The sequence below is a fragment of the Pecten maximus genome, chromosome 9 (genome assembly GCF_902652985.1).
Source record: "Pecten maximus chromosome 9, xPecMax1.1, whole genome shotgun sequence".
NCBI classification, from domain to species: domain Eukaryota; kingdom Metazoa; phylum Mollusca; class Bivalvia; order Pectinida; family Pectinidae; genus Pecten; species Pecten maximus.
The window spans coordinates 7,091,852-7,110,300 of record NC_047023.1 but is presented as its reverse complement, the minus strand read 5'-3'; the positions used below and the strand labels follow the sequence as shown (position 1 = coordinate 7,110,300).

The window sequence follows — 18,449 nt, the reverse complement described above, 5'->3', positions numbered from 1 at the left end:
AGTTAATGAGGATATATCTGTTGATGAAAACCTTTTTATGTTTGTCTTTAACCTATGGGGATATATCAGTTGATGAACATATCATTTTGAATTTCTCCATGCTCCATGAGGATATATCTGTTGAACATATCATTTTGAATTTCTCCATGCTCCATGAGGATATATCTGTTGAACATATCATTTTGAATTTGGCATTAGTCTATGGGGATATATATGTTGATAAAAACATCGTTTCGATAGTCCAAGGTGGTATATCTTTTAATGAAAATAGCATTTATGATTTTTACTAAGTCTATGGAAATACATCTGTGGAAGAATACATTGTTTTGTATTTGTCCTTAGTCCATAAGGATATACAAAACAATGTATCTGTTGATAAAAACATCGTTTTGAATTTGGCATTTGTCCATCGTGATCTATATGTTGATGAACCTATCATTTTGTATTTGTCCTTAGTCTAAGGGGATATATGTTGATGAACACATCGAAGTCTGATATCGAAAAACAGTGTCACTAAGGGCATTGAAATGTAATTGCTAACGCCATCATGTGTATAGCGAGGGTGTTTCATTTACAAATGAAGCACCCTCGTTCTCAAATATATGTTACATGACGTTATCATCGTTTTATTGGAGAGGACTTTATTATCTTAACTAATTAGGCTTGACATTGGAAATCGCCTGTGTATATCGCGATTTATTTACACTTGCAAAGTTGTGTCACTATATAACAATACCAGACCGATTTGTTTACCATTCTTGCATGGAAACATTGACCTTTGAACTTGCGTATGAAAATATGACAGGGTACGGGTACTACTTTCGCCAAGCACATGGCTTTGTTTAAATTTACAATTTAAGTTACAAAGGGTTATTTTTTAATTTGAAAACTTAACTTTATTATCGGTTGCCTGTACCAGTGGTCCACGAGTAGATAGCTGTCGTTCCGAGCCGCCGGCCCTTTGCCCTATTGTAACTGTGTGCGATCAACCGTCAAAACATGTCGTTCCTTTCGGGAGCATTGATCACGACACACCTTCCGTTTCTATGGATGTTGGCCTAACAACGGCATCACAGAGTCAACCATCCATATCTAACACTTGACAAACAGCGTATTACACGGGTGCACATTTAATTTCGGAAAACTGTAAACTCCTCAATGATCACACGTGTCAGCGGCTGAGCGGGTAGCGAGTGCTTCGGTCGCGGTCTGTTTTCTGTTACTCTAGATGAACGCGTGATGAAATGTTTCTTAAAATAAAACAACACGCTTTGTTTACCATTGTTAAATGTATAAAAATAACATGTTTGACAACATTAAATATGAGAATCTATCAAAATGTTTTTGTTATTTATGTTAATATCATAATAAAAATAGTAAAATAGTAATCACAAAGACTTATAGAAACAACATCCGTAAGTGTAAATATAGGGATTGGATTTCACTTTTATGTTAACCATGCTTTTATGGAGCAATTCCTCTTAGAACATATTCTAAATGGGGCGCTAGCGCGCCCCATAGAATATATTATAATATATAAAAGTGAAATCCAATCCCTATATAGAAACGTAATAAGAAGTATATAAAACAAGTACACTCCATAAATAAGTTACGTTTTACCGTGATGTCACTTAGTGACATAGTAAACTAATCATTTATCACTTAGTGACATAGTAAACTAATCATTTATCAAACTCAAAATCGAAATAACAACGGCATATTATACACAAAACATCGTTTTACTTAAAACAATTGGAAAAATATAAGGAAAATAAGACCAGATAATCTGTAAAAGTAAGCGTGTTCTGCTTCATCGAAGGCACCTGCTATACAAATAGGTCTAATTCCGGATAAGTCAAAATATTAAAATAAATATCAAGGCGGTGACAACGGAACCACTTCGCATATTAACAAGCATTGAATACATCTGACTACATCGTATAACGAAATATAAATATTTCCGAATAACATCATAATGTTGACCATTATTAATCCCACGATCTTCAGCAACCTGTAAGTTTCGTTACCTTTTGCCATCAGTCGATATACGTCACGGAAATCGTAATACTGGGAACAAACACATTACTATTGGATCACATGTGACATGCAAACACTGTAGGTAGGTTAAAGAAGGGATGTCGCTATCTATAAATGGAAAATAAAATGGTCACAATAGAAGTACAAAATGATAATGTTTAGTTTTAGATTATTAGTATGTAAAGCATAAACTTGTCGTTTTTTCTCAACTGATATTTTAAATTGTTTAAATAAATTACCGCGAAATGTGTTGCTGTCTTGTCTTATTATACTGATGAGCTGTTAAACCACATGGAATAATAACAGCATGAAGGTAACCATCAGTATGGTAGACCTTTGTATGGATAAGTATAATCTAACTGACGTTAATATAGTTAGATATACACAGATGTCTCGAAATACAACCTATGGCAGGCAATGTAACCTTCACCAGCTTTGTATAAACATCATTATATATTTACATTTGCTCCGCATTTCCCAATTGACACAATGCTAAGAGGCAGTTGCCACCATACGCCTATAACACCCAGTGACTCAGGCTATAACACCCAGTGGGTCATGTGACATTAAAAAAGGCGGGATTTTTTGTGTGTGGTGGTTTAGTTTTTTCAAAGTTGACGAAAATAGTAAGACAATGTAAATATAAGTATTGAACAGTGGCTTTAATGTTGTTATAGTCGATATGGCAGCAAGATGTATATATCAACTATAACAACATTAAAACCACTGTTCATTGCTTAAATGAATATAGTGATTACATAACGTGTTTAAGAAAATAATCATACAACATAATAATGTAAATGTACAACCTCATATCACAGCTTTCCAGTTTTAAACAGCAATGAGAGCACCTCTCTTAATACCATCGTACAAGTAATGTTCGTGTCTCATGTTTTATCAAAATATATCTATCACACACCACTCCCAACATTTCTGTTTTAATAAATTAATCTGTTTACAACAACCCGTGATCAATTTTACATCCACACAAGAAAATCATTCATTCTGGACAATATGCATTTAACTTTGCGAAACTTCTGTATTCCCCTCATAGTGCTCCATTTAATCCCCCTCAATGTTAACAAGGGTTAGTACTTAGTAACGTTCGCCAATACATGTTCATATATATGATAGAGCCAGGAGAGGTGTATACTACTTGAAATTCTCCTGTTCTATCGCTGTGTTTGGCGTCATAGTGTACAATCCCATTTTGTTGAGCCTCTGTTTGAACCATCCCCTCCATTTTCTTGCCTCTCGTCTGAACGCTGTTGTAAACATTCCTGGAATATAAAACATAAACAATGACCGAATGAAAGGTCATTTCGGGTAATACATATATCAAATGTTTAATAGATTTCATCAAAGTGATTATTTTTCCTTCACATGTGCGTGAGTTGTGAGTTATGGTGATGATATATGGAGCTAATTGGTGTTCTATGATCTCGGTTGTGATGTCTGGTATTAAACAATAGTGGCATACATGTAGTATATGGCAGAAATTATTATAAGTAAGGTTTTGTTGTTTGATGAACTGTGGCGCCATTGTTTTCTTAGGATAGTCTACTTACCATACACTATAGGATCAATACAGGCGTTTGAAACAGCAAAGATGAATAATCCTCTTTGAACTTTCGGGTCGATATTAACAGCCGACTGCCTGAAATGACATACCTAAGATTAATTCAGGTTGTGTCTCCAATGTTCAATGCCTCTTAACACACTCATAAGGTCACGTCAGGGTTAATCGCCGAAACCGTATGTAAGCAATATGGTAGTGGGGTGCTAGAATTGTCTTTTTACCAAGGCGATCGGGGTACACGATTCCCCGTTCCGACGTGAAAAGGTTTAGGGTCACCTGTACGGCCATGAGGGTTTTTCCCCTGATTCTCCAATTTCCTCCCACAGTACGACCCCTCGCGTCCTTCCCTCCAGACTAACAAACGTGAATTATATAATTGTATATATAGAGGATATCTAACAGTGTTTTCAGTAATACCAAATATATTTCACGAGTGGGGCTAATATTTTGATATTTTTCACGAGTGCGCAGCACGAGTGAAAAATATCTAAATATTAGCCACACTGAAGACACTGTTAGATATTCTGTTTATTACATTTTTTATCAACGAAAAACCTACCCCGTATGCTAACTAGGCCTACAGCGATCATTTGTAAACAAAACAATGTAGTTCCCCCTGTCCAGGTGCTGAGATATATGTCGGGCTTTCTGATTGGTCAATTATTTTGGTATTTTCTAATCATTAATTTCATTTGTCAAATCAGCAAAAGTGATATTTTTCACTAGTGATAAATTTGAAAAATATCACTTTTATAGAATGAATAATTTTTGATATTTCACTGGTAAAAAATGTAATAAAACATGTAATTTAAAAAAGTTTATATTTTACAAGAAATATTCATTTGAAAATTGCAGTTAAAGTTAATGTTCTCTAACGCGCTGTCACATACATTTGCACAAGGGAAATTAGAATTTCAGATTTTGAATTTATTTTCAAAGGAATAATTTCATTTGTTTCTTGTTTGTGTTGAACAAAGGGGATTTCAAGGAACCCACATACTAATCTTAAATAAAATAATCAATATACATACATGTATGTATTCGCAATTACAGGCGCAGTAAGACACATATTACGTTATGATACATTTATCCCCAGAACCCATCTGTTTTAATCAAAGGATTTCTTAAAGGAAAGGGAGATTGGCTTATTCAAGACATGTTGTCATTTCGATCTAACGTGATTTCGTAAATTAGATCTTGGCTGTCGCCTTTCGGTATTGCTGGAATCGCATTGTTGATTTGATAATCAATGTTGAAGTGTATGCAGAATGAAGCCATTTAATGACATAATGAGACATGAAGGGTAAGATTAAACAAAATCAGAAATGTATAAATGAAACACCGAAGAAAAACAAACATATCTTTGTTTTTAAGAAAAGAGAAACAGCAAATAACCTAAAATATCACAACGGTAACTATGGATCTACAACATACACAGAAAGAGTAATCCAACAGAACCGAGAGTCCACAAAACAAAACACCAACAGGAAACACATGTCACCAAAATGAAAAAACCTCCGACTTGAACTCATGGTCTCAAACACAACACAGAGCCCAAAGAGAAACTCAGAATCACAAAAATACGAAACAAACCTCAACAGGAACATTGGGTCACCAAAACGAAACAAACCCCATTCTGGATCTGGTTAAGATTCACTCTGGAATAATTACTGAAATGAATATCTTACCAAAACTTTGATAACACATAATTTAGAATATGTGCTGGCTATTTGGTTGGAAACAATTCATAACCATAATCGTGTTCCTCTAATTGGTACCGAAACCGGTTCTGGTTCCGTGGGTAAGGCTCTATAAGAACCGATCCCGGTTCACAACTATCACCAAAGGTAATTTATTCTGTAGGATCATTTTCACAACTTTTATAGAACGGAACCAGTATAGAATGTTTGGTTGAAAACCAATTTTAACACAAATACCCCAATTAACTGTAATAAGTTTACCAATGCCAGTTCTAATCACCTGAGTTACCATTATTGTTTATTATTAAAGTTTAGACAACATAATGGCTTTTGTTTTGCCATTAGTTGTTACCTTTTGTGGACGCATTAACCAGGACTGGAAATAAGACTTGTTTTTCTATTTCCATACCATTTCTGCAGTTCATAAACAATGGTTCAAAATCTCATTGTTAAAGTTTCGAGCTCAATAGCTGGAGACAATGTGTATTTTTACAGTATCGCTGTAACACACGCACCGGCCTTATCTGGTTTTGCAGACAGAAAAAAATCAACAAACATTGTTGTGGTTCGTGTTCCCACAGCAGTTGGAAATAATTAAGATAACCGTCGGAAACTCTAACAACGAGGGCATTCCTTAAGAATGCTTCAACAGGGTCCCCATGAATGTGCAATTACCGTACTTTCTCAGTGTTGTGTTATTTCACCCTCGAAGCGTGAGGTGAGCAGATAATGTGCTTCTGGGTAAATCGCACTACCAGCAATCCTTCCCGAGTATCTTCAGGGTGATTATAGCCGTTTTAATAACTGTAGATGTTTAACCCTTGACAAATGTACGTCCAGGCTTGTTATATATCCACGTTTCTAAATCCTTTGTCGTTTTAGCCAGTACGTATACCTTGGTCAGGATTGACTCATATACGTACCAGTCGTGATTACCGCAATGTTTTGTAACATGCGTAAATGTACTCAAATAATCTCAGCACGTTGCTTAGATATGTCGACATTCAAGCTTATTTTACTTACCATCAATAGATAATCTTAACTCCAAGAGAGAGTGATATGCGTTACAGTTGAAACATCTGAGTGAGGCAGTGTTGTTTAATTATCAGCACATATAAGATTCCCCAAAGCACATTAAACATTAAGGCTTCCTAGGGAAATTATAACTTACTTGTCAATCCACCACCAAGCCGCCATGAAGAAATAAGGCGTCCAGCAAAGAACGAAAACTGTCACTGAAATAGCAAAAATGACACAATATGGATACATTTATCGTTATCATCGTACAGCTGTATGTACTTGTTGCATTATGCATTATATTAAGGATTGAATAAAGTTATGTTGAGGTGTATAAGGGTATAAGTTCATAATAAATGTCTCAAGACCTATTGAGGTTTATACCCCAATACACCTCAACCTAACTTTATTCAATTCTCATATTTATATTTTTTTTTGATTTTTTTGTATAATATTTTGTCCTTGACAAATAGGGACTTGTGCAAGTCTACCACGGCACTTACGGAAATGTACGTCATCACTCTTCGTCTACATATGGTTATTACTTTCAGTATTTCTTTCGTGAACAAACTTAATAATGAATTAAAACAGATATTATTTTAATGGAATTTATTTCATATAAATATGCTCACTTTTGAAAAGGAATAACAAAATATAGTCCAGTACTTTTAGCATGACAAATGTATTCTACGACGGACTTGATATACAGTAGTTAACTGTGGTAGGTTCATTGAGTCTGAATTAAGTGGAAAAATACATATTATGGTATGACTTTATCTACGGTATTAGTTAAAACATATCCAGTTTATTATTCAAATTGAGAAGTGCTTATAAAAATTTAAAAAAAAAAAAAAAAAAAAAAAAAATTGCGGCATCCAAAATATTACAGTCGTACATCAACTCAAAAACGACGTAGCGTAAAATCCTAAACAATGAGGATATTGATAATTGTATCTGGAGATTATTCGAAAATTGCGAGCAGATCCGACAGTGTGGGACAATGTTGCCTCAGAGCAAACCTAAATCGACCAAGGTACCAGCGTCATACCTATCATATATCTTATATATATATCATAACCATGCAATGTAAACCATTCATGTGTAATATAGGTTTTTCTTATTGCCATTAATTAAAACCTATGCATATACCTTGCCAATTTCATTTTCACGTCTTTAATGATACATTTATATGTATGTATCTACAGTAAACGGATAATTGAAGAACCTACAGAATGTATATACAGCATACTCGATAAACTAAGTTAAGCTAATACCTACCTATTGCTAACATCATATATTATAATCGATAAACTAAGTTAAGCTAATACCTACCTATTACTAACATCATATATTATAATCGATAAACTAAGTTAAGCTAATACCTACCTATTACTAACATCATATATTATAATCGATAAACTAAGTTAAGCTAATACAATACCTATTACTAACATCATATATTATAATCGATAAACTCAGTTAAGCTAATACCTACCTATTACTAATGTCATTTTCAGAGTGCGTATCCTTGCCTTGCCTATTTTGCCTGCCCTCGCACAAGACACAATTCCTTTTCCAGGCGGGTAGCCGTGACATCGATACTTATGGGCACCAAACTCTAAACAGTCATCTAACAACAGAAAAATGCATCACTATTATATTACAATGAGTCAAAATTTTCGTTAACTTGGCTAGAAACAGAAATAGTATTTCAATATCTTTCCTCAATATTGAAAAGGAATTAATAATTATCTGTAAAGCCGACATAAAGTTGACTGAAATATAATGTCGCTGACCACAATTGACATTTGTTATGCAATATGTCATGCTGCTGCCGTATGTCTGTCACAAGTATTAAGTAGTGGTTTTGATTAATGGTATCAGGTCCATAATTTTAATAAAATAGTTTCATAATATGTAAATATACACTAATCAATGCATGACCAGGAAAGTAAAGACTTTCATATGATGTTGTTACACATGATAATGTGTGTCTTCACCAATATCACACCACGTGGCAAGATTGCCTCTGTAGAAATATACAAAATATCTTGCACTTGTTACTATGTCATATGGAATTTATTAAACTCTTTCAGTGATTTTGTATACGTTCTTCGAACACTCGACATATTTTTTTTAGCTGTGTCACACATGGCTGAGTCGGTCCAGGTGTAATACATTTTGTCGCATCAAGATAATTAAGTACATAGATAAAATACTTCGCCCTTTTGATTCTTCCTTATTCATAATGCTAAATTGTCCATCAATAATACCTGTCTTATTATCATAATAAGGGTATCCAACATTTTTTCTACTAATCATGCATTATTAGCTGTTAAGAGCTTATGTTTTGAATTACAATTGTTTTTATCTGGATCTGATAGTCAATTCACCTATAATTTGAATTCCACCGTAATAAACCAACGAGCATATAGACGACAATAACACGGCCCAGGATTATCATAGCGACATAACCTGGATAAAATTGACTATTTTAATATCTTGATTATTTTTAATGTCCTGCTTTAAGAAAGATACACGCCATGCATACGTTTATATCGGTTGGGATTATTTTAATGTTGCATGAAATTGTTATCATATGCCATCGGTACTATCCTCCGGCATTAAATAAGCTATTTGACATTTTCGCTATTTCTGTACTCAATGCTCCTAGATATAGTCACATTTAGATACAATTATTATTATTCTTCCGTTTTTATTTCTATTAGAAACACAAAGGCAAAAACAGTTCTTTGCTTCCAACAACAAATAAGTATTGTTAATCATATATTATTATGTAATCAAAAGTCAAGTATATCATTCATAAAACGGAAAGAACAAAATAAAGAACTCCGAAGCTCTGCACTAGTCAGCTGACACAGCTTACATGAGAGCGGTCATCTGTTGTTTTTGTTGACAAATGCTGTATTTTGATTTTGCAGAAGATGCAAATTATGTGATAAGTAGGCCTAAAGAAGATAATAAAGTAGATATACGCACAAAAAATGAATGAATAAATAATAAAAAAAAAATTAATAGAAAACAAAAACGAAAAAAAACCCCAAACAAATGTACAAAAATAACAGAATCGTAAACGACACTGGAATAAGAACGATAAAAGGACATATGATGGATAGAAATACTTTAACGACAGTTGGCAGATAGCTCTAACGCTTCTGAAAATCTCAAGGAAATCGGTTATATTACATTTTCACTTTCTTTTATATGTTAATACGTGTCTCATTAAAGAATGTTAAGGATTTAGAGAACACAAACATTTATAAATGACAGTAATATTTTCAGGATACATCGAAACAATTATGTTTTCTTGTCTATAAAGACAAAAAAAAAGGAGCGAAAAAAATCACCTTTCATTAACATTTTCTTACATTGTATGACTCCCCATTGTAAAACGACTATGCCTCGATGGAATCATATAAGAAGACTATACAGTGGTGAGTTCTAATTAAGTTGTCATTCAAACAGACTTAGAGTGTCGCCAGAATGGCGATGTTATAAACCAGTATTTGATTGATTCAGTTATATTTGGAATTGGATTGACTGTTGTATTTTCTTGTCGGATTTCCGGCTGCATCTTGAAGTGAGTGTGGCCTTGACCCATTTTAGTAATTATATTAAATAACAAAGCGAACACTAGGGCACATGAATCATAGTTAAGATAATTAGCAATTTACACTTCATGATTGATGAATTGGATTAATTCAAAGAAATATATTGCCATGCAATATAGCAATACATACAGTAAACAAACTAATGTTGGTGAACTGACACACAATATAACTATACATACAGTAAACCTACTAATGTTGGTGAACTGACACACAATATAACTATACATACAGTAAACCTACTAATGTTGGTGGACTGACATACAATATAACAATATATACAGTAAACCTACTAATGTTGGTGTACTGACATACAATATAACTATACATACAGTAAACCTACTAATGTTGGTGGACTGACATACAATATAACTATACATACAGTAAACCTACTAATGTTGGTGTACTGACATACAATATAACTATACATACAGTAAACCTACTAATGTTGGTGTACTGACATACAATATAACTATACATACAGTAAACCTACTAATGTTGGTGTACTGACATACAATATAACTATACATACAGTAAACCTACTAATGTTGGTGTACTGACATACAATATAACTATACATACAGTAAACCTACTAATGTTGGTGTACTGACATACAATATAACTATACAGTAAACCTACTAATGTTGACGTACTGACATACAATATAACTATACATACAGTAAACCTACTAATGTTGGTGTACTGACATAGAATATAACTATACATACAGTAAACCTACTAATGTTGACGTACTGACATACAATATAACTATACATACAGTAAACCTACTAATGTTGGTGTACTGACATACAATATAACTATACATACAGTAAACCTACTACTGTTGGTGTACTGACATACAATACAACAATACAAACAATAAACCTACTAATGTTGGTGTACCGACATACAATATAACTATACATACAGTAAACCTACTAATGTCTCAATATGCTGATGACATCTCTCTAATTTTAGATGCTTCTGAAGTATCTTTGAAGAATCTATTGTGGAATTACAATGCTTATTCAAAGTTATCTGGGCTCAAATTGAACATTTACAAAGCACAGGTAATCTGGATAGGGAGCAAAACATATAGTGAGGATACTTAATTATACGAGTTAAAATTACCATGGGAAAAGATAAATTCACACATCTTGGGATTGAATTCAGTATCGATCTACATAAAATTTCAAAATCAAATTATGATAAGAAATTAATTAAATTTGAATCTATTTTTAAGACATGGAGCATAGGAAAGCTTACTGCTATTGGGAAAATTCATTTGATAAAATCATTAATGGTATCTCAATTTTATCATTTATTTATGGCCTTCCCAAATCGAGATGATCAATTCATTAATCGATTTAACTCAATCATTTAACACTTTTTATATAGTAAAACTGACAAAGTTAAGAGAGATTCTGTTACTCAGCATTTGTTGATGGTTTACTAAAATGATGGATATAAGGGTATTAATTGATTCTTTGAAACTTGGACGGATAAGAAGATTGTTTAACAAAAACTGCTAAATGGCAAGTTATTCTGAAAACGTACACAGATCTGCATCAATTAGCTACATAGTAATTCGTTATAGATGATGATGATGATGATGATGATGATGATGATGATGATGATGATGATGATGATGATATTTAATTAGAATGTACATATAATTTTTGAAGCATTTTTATCCTATGTGCTTAGGGATATTTGATTAGAATATACATATAACTTTGGAGGAAATGTTATTTTTTTTATCTAGGAATATCTAATTGCATCATACATCTAACTAAATTACATTAGCCTCAACATAGCTATAAGAAATATCATGATATCAAGCTACAGCATCCGATAGGGAATTCGTAGAGAAGATAACTGGTTCCTTGTCAGAAACCGCTATTATGTACTCAGAACAATATTTATTGTTCTACCGCTTAATCCAATACCACATTTGGAATTTCCAATAAAACAATTTAATATACATGTATCAGTCCTTGCAACAATAAAACTTTTATGAACCACAGTAAAATATCACAGTGTCGCGAAAAACACCAGGAGTTGTTTCAAATATTAGGAACGAGTCTGTGTAGTTATTAAAGATGGATATAGAATACTCATATTTCGTCTGGATAAGTAAACTTTTTGTTTCTCTTGAAAGTAATTTTGTGAATAGGTTGTCGTTCATAACAAACTGCCGTGGATTTCATTCGACATTTTCAAAGAGTATACGCTGTCATCTTTATTTGACGAACAAGATATGTTGGATTATATGCCCCCTCCTCCCCCTCCCCTTTTCAGTGTAGCCAATTTATTTCGACAGACAGAAAATAGTGTTTAATAATAATCAAAATACAGTTAAGTTTATCACATGAAGAATACTAAGTTCCCATTGGTTAAACAACATGAATACTATGAGGCAACAGGGCACCATCAATTTGGCGCCAGGTTGAACGTGCGTCTATTGTGACGTCACTGTTACTAATACTATTATGCTGCACGATGGAAATGACTGACGCTGCTCTTAGACGGCGAAATATTTAGTTTAATATTGACAACACTATGCATATATTAAGTTAAATTATCAGGTCTTTACATTGACAATAACTGTTCGTTACGGTTGAATATTTCGGAGAACATTTCAGGCTTGGCAGTATAAGACAGCAGTCTCCATCAGACAAGAATGTAACCTAATGCGTACCCTCCTCCCCGTTGACTGTACTTATATATACAACGTTGACTGCTACATTTTTGATTTTTGACCTCTTGGAGAATTGATGTTTATTGTTGTTTTTGTATCATTCGTAATCAATGTGGTCTTTAGATTATATATATGGATTGTTGGTTAAAGTTAGGGAATGTTGTCTGGCGATTTTTATCGTTAGAGTTGAACGCAAAAAGAAAGTCGCCAAGTGATAAGCAAATCCCACCATTTAATCGCTTAATCACTTCAAACTTATGGAAAAAAGTTAGTTCACCCAACCGTCAGGCATTATGACAAACAGTTACATGGGCTGCCCTCTAAAGATCTACCTCAGCATACTTAGTTGAAAACAGCTTGCCCTTTAAACTTTAAGCATGCTTCCTATCCAAATAGTACAACAGGTTTATACGAATACGACAGAACATTAAAAAGATAAATCGCCGCGAGTCTCAGGATGGTTGTATTCTTAGAACAGCACTTCCGTTTTTGCGATGGAAACATTTCAAGTTCTTTTTCGTGGAATGGAGATTTCAAAATGGTGTCTTCCGTAAAACTGTAGTCAGTACAACAGTTAGTAAAAGCTTTTTGCACTGCTTTTGTCATGAAATGGAAGAAAGACAATGATGATATTAACTGTAAACGACAATGCGTTTTTATGTCTCATTTCGGTGGCGTGTCGGCTGAAAACCAGGGATTAGGCATGAAATTACAAGTGGAATAAATTGTATGCTGGGATAAGAATCATCGCCAGATTTGCCTTGTCAGACTGGTGTACTCGACTGCGATATTTCAGACTGAAACGAGAATGGACATTTCACCAATCCATAATACTTAGATACGGACGGCAGTGATTAAATTAGAGCCTATTTCTGTGTTTACCTCGTGGTATTTATACAGTACTTTGGTTAAATATTGTTGAAAACCTAAGTTTAATATGAATGTATGAAATAACTCGGTCAATAATGTTCAAAACGAAAGGCAACGACGGTATACAGAAGGATGAAACCAGCGATTGAATTGAGCTATCCTTAATCTGTAAACAAATAAGGTACCAAGAATCGAGGATTCCAAAATAACCACGTGGACATTTTCATCAAGACGTATTTATATTCCCATATATTAATGTTGATTTTGGAAATAAAGGAAACACAAATCAACTCTTATCGTACATCCGTAAAGCACGGCGAGTTCTACCGGGATTTCACATACGTAAAACGTACAGTATGTTACGTCATAGAGAATCTGACTACTACGCACATTCTACGGTTATGTAAATGGAACCATTGTACATCCTACTTATATATGTATTATATACATTTGTGGGTGGTCGGGTGGCACAGACTTGCTTCCACCTAGACGGTTTTCTCCCACAGTAAGACCCCTCGCACGCTTCTATCCGGGCCAACAAGAGTGATTAATATAAGTTAATCAAACTTGTTGTAAAAAAAAGTAAATAAAAAAAAATTAAATAAAAGTAAAGTTTACATACTACGCTATCAAAATAAGAACAGAAAAGTCTTGAAAATTATGATTTCATTCCTTAACATTCTACAACTGCCATTTCTTTAAAAATCGATAGCATAAGCAAGCATGTTTTTCACCTAATAATTTGAATGCATAGATATACAAATATATATATCATTTACATATGGGCGATAATCTTTCTGCAAACAACTAGTAGAAGTTTCAAAACAAACACCATACATCAATTTATGATATAAAAAGGAAAAAAAAAACCTTTAACATGTCAGTATCTAGAACATAACATTGTTAGTTACCGACAACGATACAACTGTGCTCTTTAAAAAAGATAACTGACCGTTGATATTCTAAATAATGTCATCGCCCCATCTCGCACACATTACTATTGAACGTGCGTGGGGTGTAAACAGAGCGGTCACCCATCAGAAAGCTGACCACGCTCGACGTCACTTAACTTTGGTACACAGACACGACACTTAACCGCACGGCCACAAAAGCTAGCTATTTGACAATGCAGCCGAGATTCCATATCCATGAATCATCATATTAACTCCGTCGCCGATAAGCTTCGTCTCGAAGAGAGAACATTGGACAAGGAGGTAACAGGCTTTGACATTTATACACTTTATCAGGGCTTTCATAACGAAAAAAATAAGTAATACCGCAATTAACGATATACATACTGTATTATTCTCAACAGTGTATATCAGTAGATAAAAAGTTAGAACTGTTTTGGGTTAATTTACCGCGATGAATATTTAAAGAATCTCACATTCGTGTCATTGTAAATGAGCTAATCACTTTCATAGGCACTTTGTGCTTTGGCCAGTTGAATGTTAAAGTAATTAATAATAAGTATCATAGACACCAAACTGTAGCGACAAGAGAGCAAGATTACATTAATCACTTATATCAATTTCATGAAAAGCCACAAAAATTCAAAACTGTTTTCCATGTAAAACTGGCGAATTTCGTCAGTTGTGGCATCAAGTGCATGCATTAATGCATCTTACGATATTTTTGGCATCGCAGTATAACATGGACGAACAGACCCTACATAAGTTTACATGAGTGCTATACCTACCTTTAGCTTGTTTAGCCTTTTTCGATATTTTGTAGAGAATCATGGAATATGACGTGGTGATGATGAGTAATGGAAGAGCATAAACTGTGATGACGTTGAACAGGTTATAGGCAAGCTCGTGCTTTGGAGTTGGGAAAAAGTTGAATGTGACGCACTGTGTGTACCACTGAAACACAGGATGATTCTCCACATGGAATATGACACCCTGAAACACAAAATGTAAATAAATAAATAAATAAAAAGGATAATTGCCTACATAAAATTTTCCAATCCTGAAAAACACCAATTTGCGATATGGCATTTGATTTTCCGGATTTATTAGTTAATTAATTAGATTTGTCATATCAATTTGATTTTTATCGTTTCCTGATTGGTCGAGACCCACCGTCTGATCTTGACAAAATGCAATATTAACCCAAAACTGGTGAACACCTGCTCCGAGGCAAACATTTTAGTCGGGTAACACAGGCAATAAATAGGAACAGTTATATCCTAATACTTCAGTAATATGTGCAATCACAATAATGATTTGTCAATCGATGAGCTTCAACCTTGCTAGACAAACGACTACAGAGATTGATAAGAATCGTTTTGGCTGTATTTCGGACACAGAAAAAAAAGGTAAACATACACAAAGAATAACATCAAAACTGTGAAGGTTACACAGGTAAAGATATTCATTTTGCGATGCCGTTACCCCTTCAATGAAGATGAGGAATGTGAATCATTGCTACATGGTGTTATGAGTACTAACGGTAAATGAAAAGCTTCATTTCTTTTAATTTGATGGCAGTACATATATATACCTTTGCAATAGTTGTGCTGTTTTTGTTTATTAGAGACCAACCAACCAATTGTTTTCCCATAGACCTTAGTGTTAACGTTTTGGATTATTTCATTCAAATGCTTGAATTAAATATGACGATTATGGTTTATAACAAAAGTTTAGGGTCTGATATAACACCTAATCAAAAAAAAAGTTGGGTCCTTCAGCTCAAATTTTCTCCAGGGTAGCCATTTTGAAAATAGGTGAATTTCGCAGTAAAAATTCTCAAAAATCTTAAATGTTTACCTGTTTACTATTATTACGTGAACTTTTGGGGAAAAAACCAATCGGACTTAAGAAATTTATATCAACATTTCTTATTGATAGTTACCTATCAGGCTACATATCTATTTTCTCACTTCATAACATACTGGCCAATCAGTGGCTGCCAGACATTTTATCCTTGGCTCAACGTTCTATACACAGGGGCTGTTTCAAAAATATTTTTTTTCAATTGGTTGGTTGTTCCCTATTAGTCGTGTTAACGTTCTCCTCGGTTATCTACATTAACATCATTGTTTCTTATATCTGTAGCGACTTCATCTGGGTCAGATTAATAACAGTTTTAACTATTTATCTATGGCGCCTTTTCAGGGCTCTATACACCAATATATGTTTTTAATATATATCTGTGACGCCATTTCCTGGTTTATTTATATTAATATCGGTGTTTATTACATTTTTACCAGTGAAATATCAAAAATTATTCATTCTATAAAAGTGATATTTTTCACTAGTAATATTTTTCACTTTTTGCTGATTTGACCAATCAAATCAATGATTAGAAAATACCAAAATAATTGACCAATCAGAAAGCCCGACATATATGTCAGCACCTGGACAGGGAGAACTACTTTTTTTGTATGCAAAATTTCGCTGTAGGCCTAGTTACCATACGGGGTAGGTTTTTCGTTGATAAAAAATGTAATAAACAGAATATCTAACAGTGTCTTCAGTAATACCAAATATGTTTCACGAGTGGGGCTAATATTTTGATATGTTTCACGAGTGCGCAGATATCCTCTATTTACTGTATATCTGTGACGCCTTTTCGATGGTTCTATACATCAATATCGGTGTTTGCTGTTTATCTGTAGAGCCCTCCCCCGGGTTCTATATATATCAATATCAGTGTTTACTGCTTTCCTTTGGCGCCTTTTCCAGGGCTCTATACATCAATATCTGTGTGTACTATATGTGACGGTTTCTCCTGGGTGATTTATAGTAATATCCGTCTGTACTGTGTATCTGGGACTACTTTCATTGGCTAATTTATATCAATATTGTTGTTAACTGTTTATCTGTAGTGCCTTTTCCAATCTTATTTATATTAATAGCAGTGTTCCCTGTATATCTGCGATGCCTTCTTCTGTTTATGTGGCGCCTTTGTCCGAGTTCTATACATCATTATCGGTGTTTACTGTATATGAGTGGCGCCTTTGTCCGAGTTCTATACATCAATATCGGTGTTTACTGTATATGAGTGGCGCCTTTGTCCGAGTTCTATACATCAATATCGGTGTTTACTGTATATGAGTGGCGCCTTTGTCCGAGTTCTATACATCATTATCGGTGTTTACAGTATATGAGTGGCGCCTTTGTCTGAGTTCTTTACATCAATATCGGTGTTTACTGTATATGAGTGGCGCCTTTGTCTGGGTTCTTTACATCAATATCGGTGTTTACTGTATATGAGTGGCGCCTTTGTCTGGGTTCTATACATCAATATCGGTGTTTACTGTATATGAGTGGCGCCTTTGTCTGAGTTCTTTACATCAATATCGGTGTTTACTGTATATGAGTGGCGCCTTTGTCCGAGTTCTATACATCAATATCAGCGTTTACTGTATATGTGTTGCGGCTTTGTGTAGGTTCTTTACATCATTATCGGTGTTTACTGTATATGAGTGGCGCCTTTGTCCGAGTTCTATACATCAATATCGGCGTTTACTGTATCTGATTGGCGCCTTTGTCTGAGTTCTATACATCATTATCGGTGTTTACTGTATATGTGTAGCGCCTTTGTGTAGGTTCTTTACATCATTATCGGTGTTTACTGTATATGAGTGGCGCCTTTGTCTGGGTTCTTTACATCATTATCGGTGTTTACTGTATATGAGTGGCGCCTTTGTCTGAGTTCTATACATCAATATCGGTCTTTACCGTGTATGTGTAGCGCATTTGTCCTCGGTTTTCACATTAATATATATGCTTCCTGTGTATTTACGGCACCTTCCCGGGGTTCTATACATTAATATAAGTATTTCCTGTGTATTTGTTGCGCCTTCTCCTGGATTTTATATATTAATATCGGTATTTTCTTTTTTATCTTTGGCGTCCTTTCATGGGCTCTAATCTAACTGTTTATTTGTGGCTCCTACTCTAGGATTC

The 18,449-nt window shown here is 34.2% G+C and overlaps 1 protein-coding gene across 1 annotated transcript in view; it reads right to left on the bottom strand.

Moving 5' to 3' along the window:
- Window positions 1-2,721: 2,721 nt before the first annotated feature.
- Window positions 2,722-18,449, bottom strand: part of LOC117334965 (gonadotropin-releasing hormone II receptor-like) — a 93,890-nt gene continuing 78,162 nt past the window's right edge. Inside the window, exons 2-6 of the mRNA XM_033894833.1 lie at window positions 15,233-15,437; window positions 7,829-7,963; window positions 6,488-6,551; window positions 3,606-3,694; window positions 2,722-3,317 (exon numbers count right to left, since the gene is read on the bottom strand). Coding sequence (XP_033750724.1) covers window positions 3,190-3,317; window positions 3,606-3,694; window positions 6,488-6,551; window positions 7,829-7,963; window positions 15,233-15,437 — 621 coding nt within the window. The 3' untranslated portion in view covers window positions 2,722-3,189. The remainder of the gene's footprint in view (window positions 3,318-3,605; window positions 3,695-6,487; window positions 6,552-7,828; window positions 7,964-15,232; window positions 15,438-18,449) is intronic.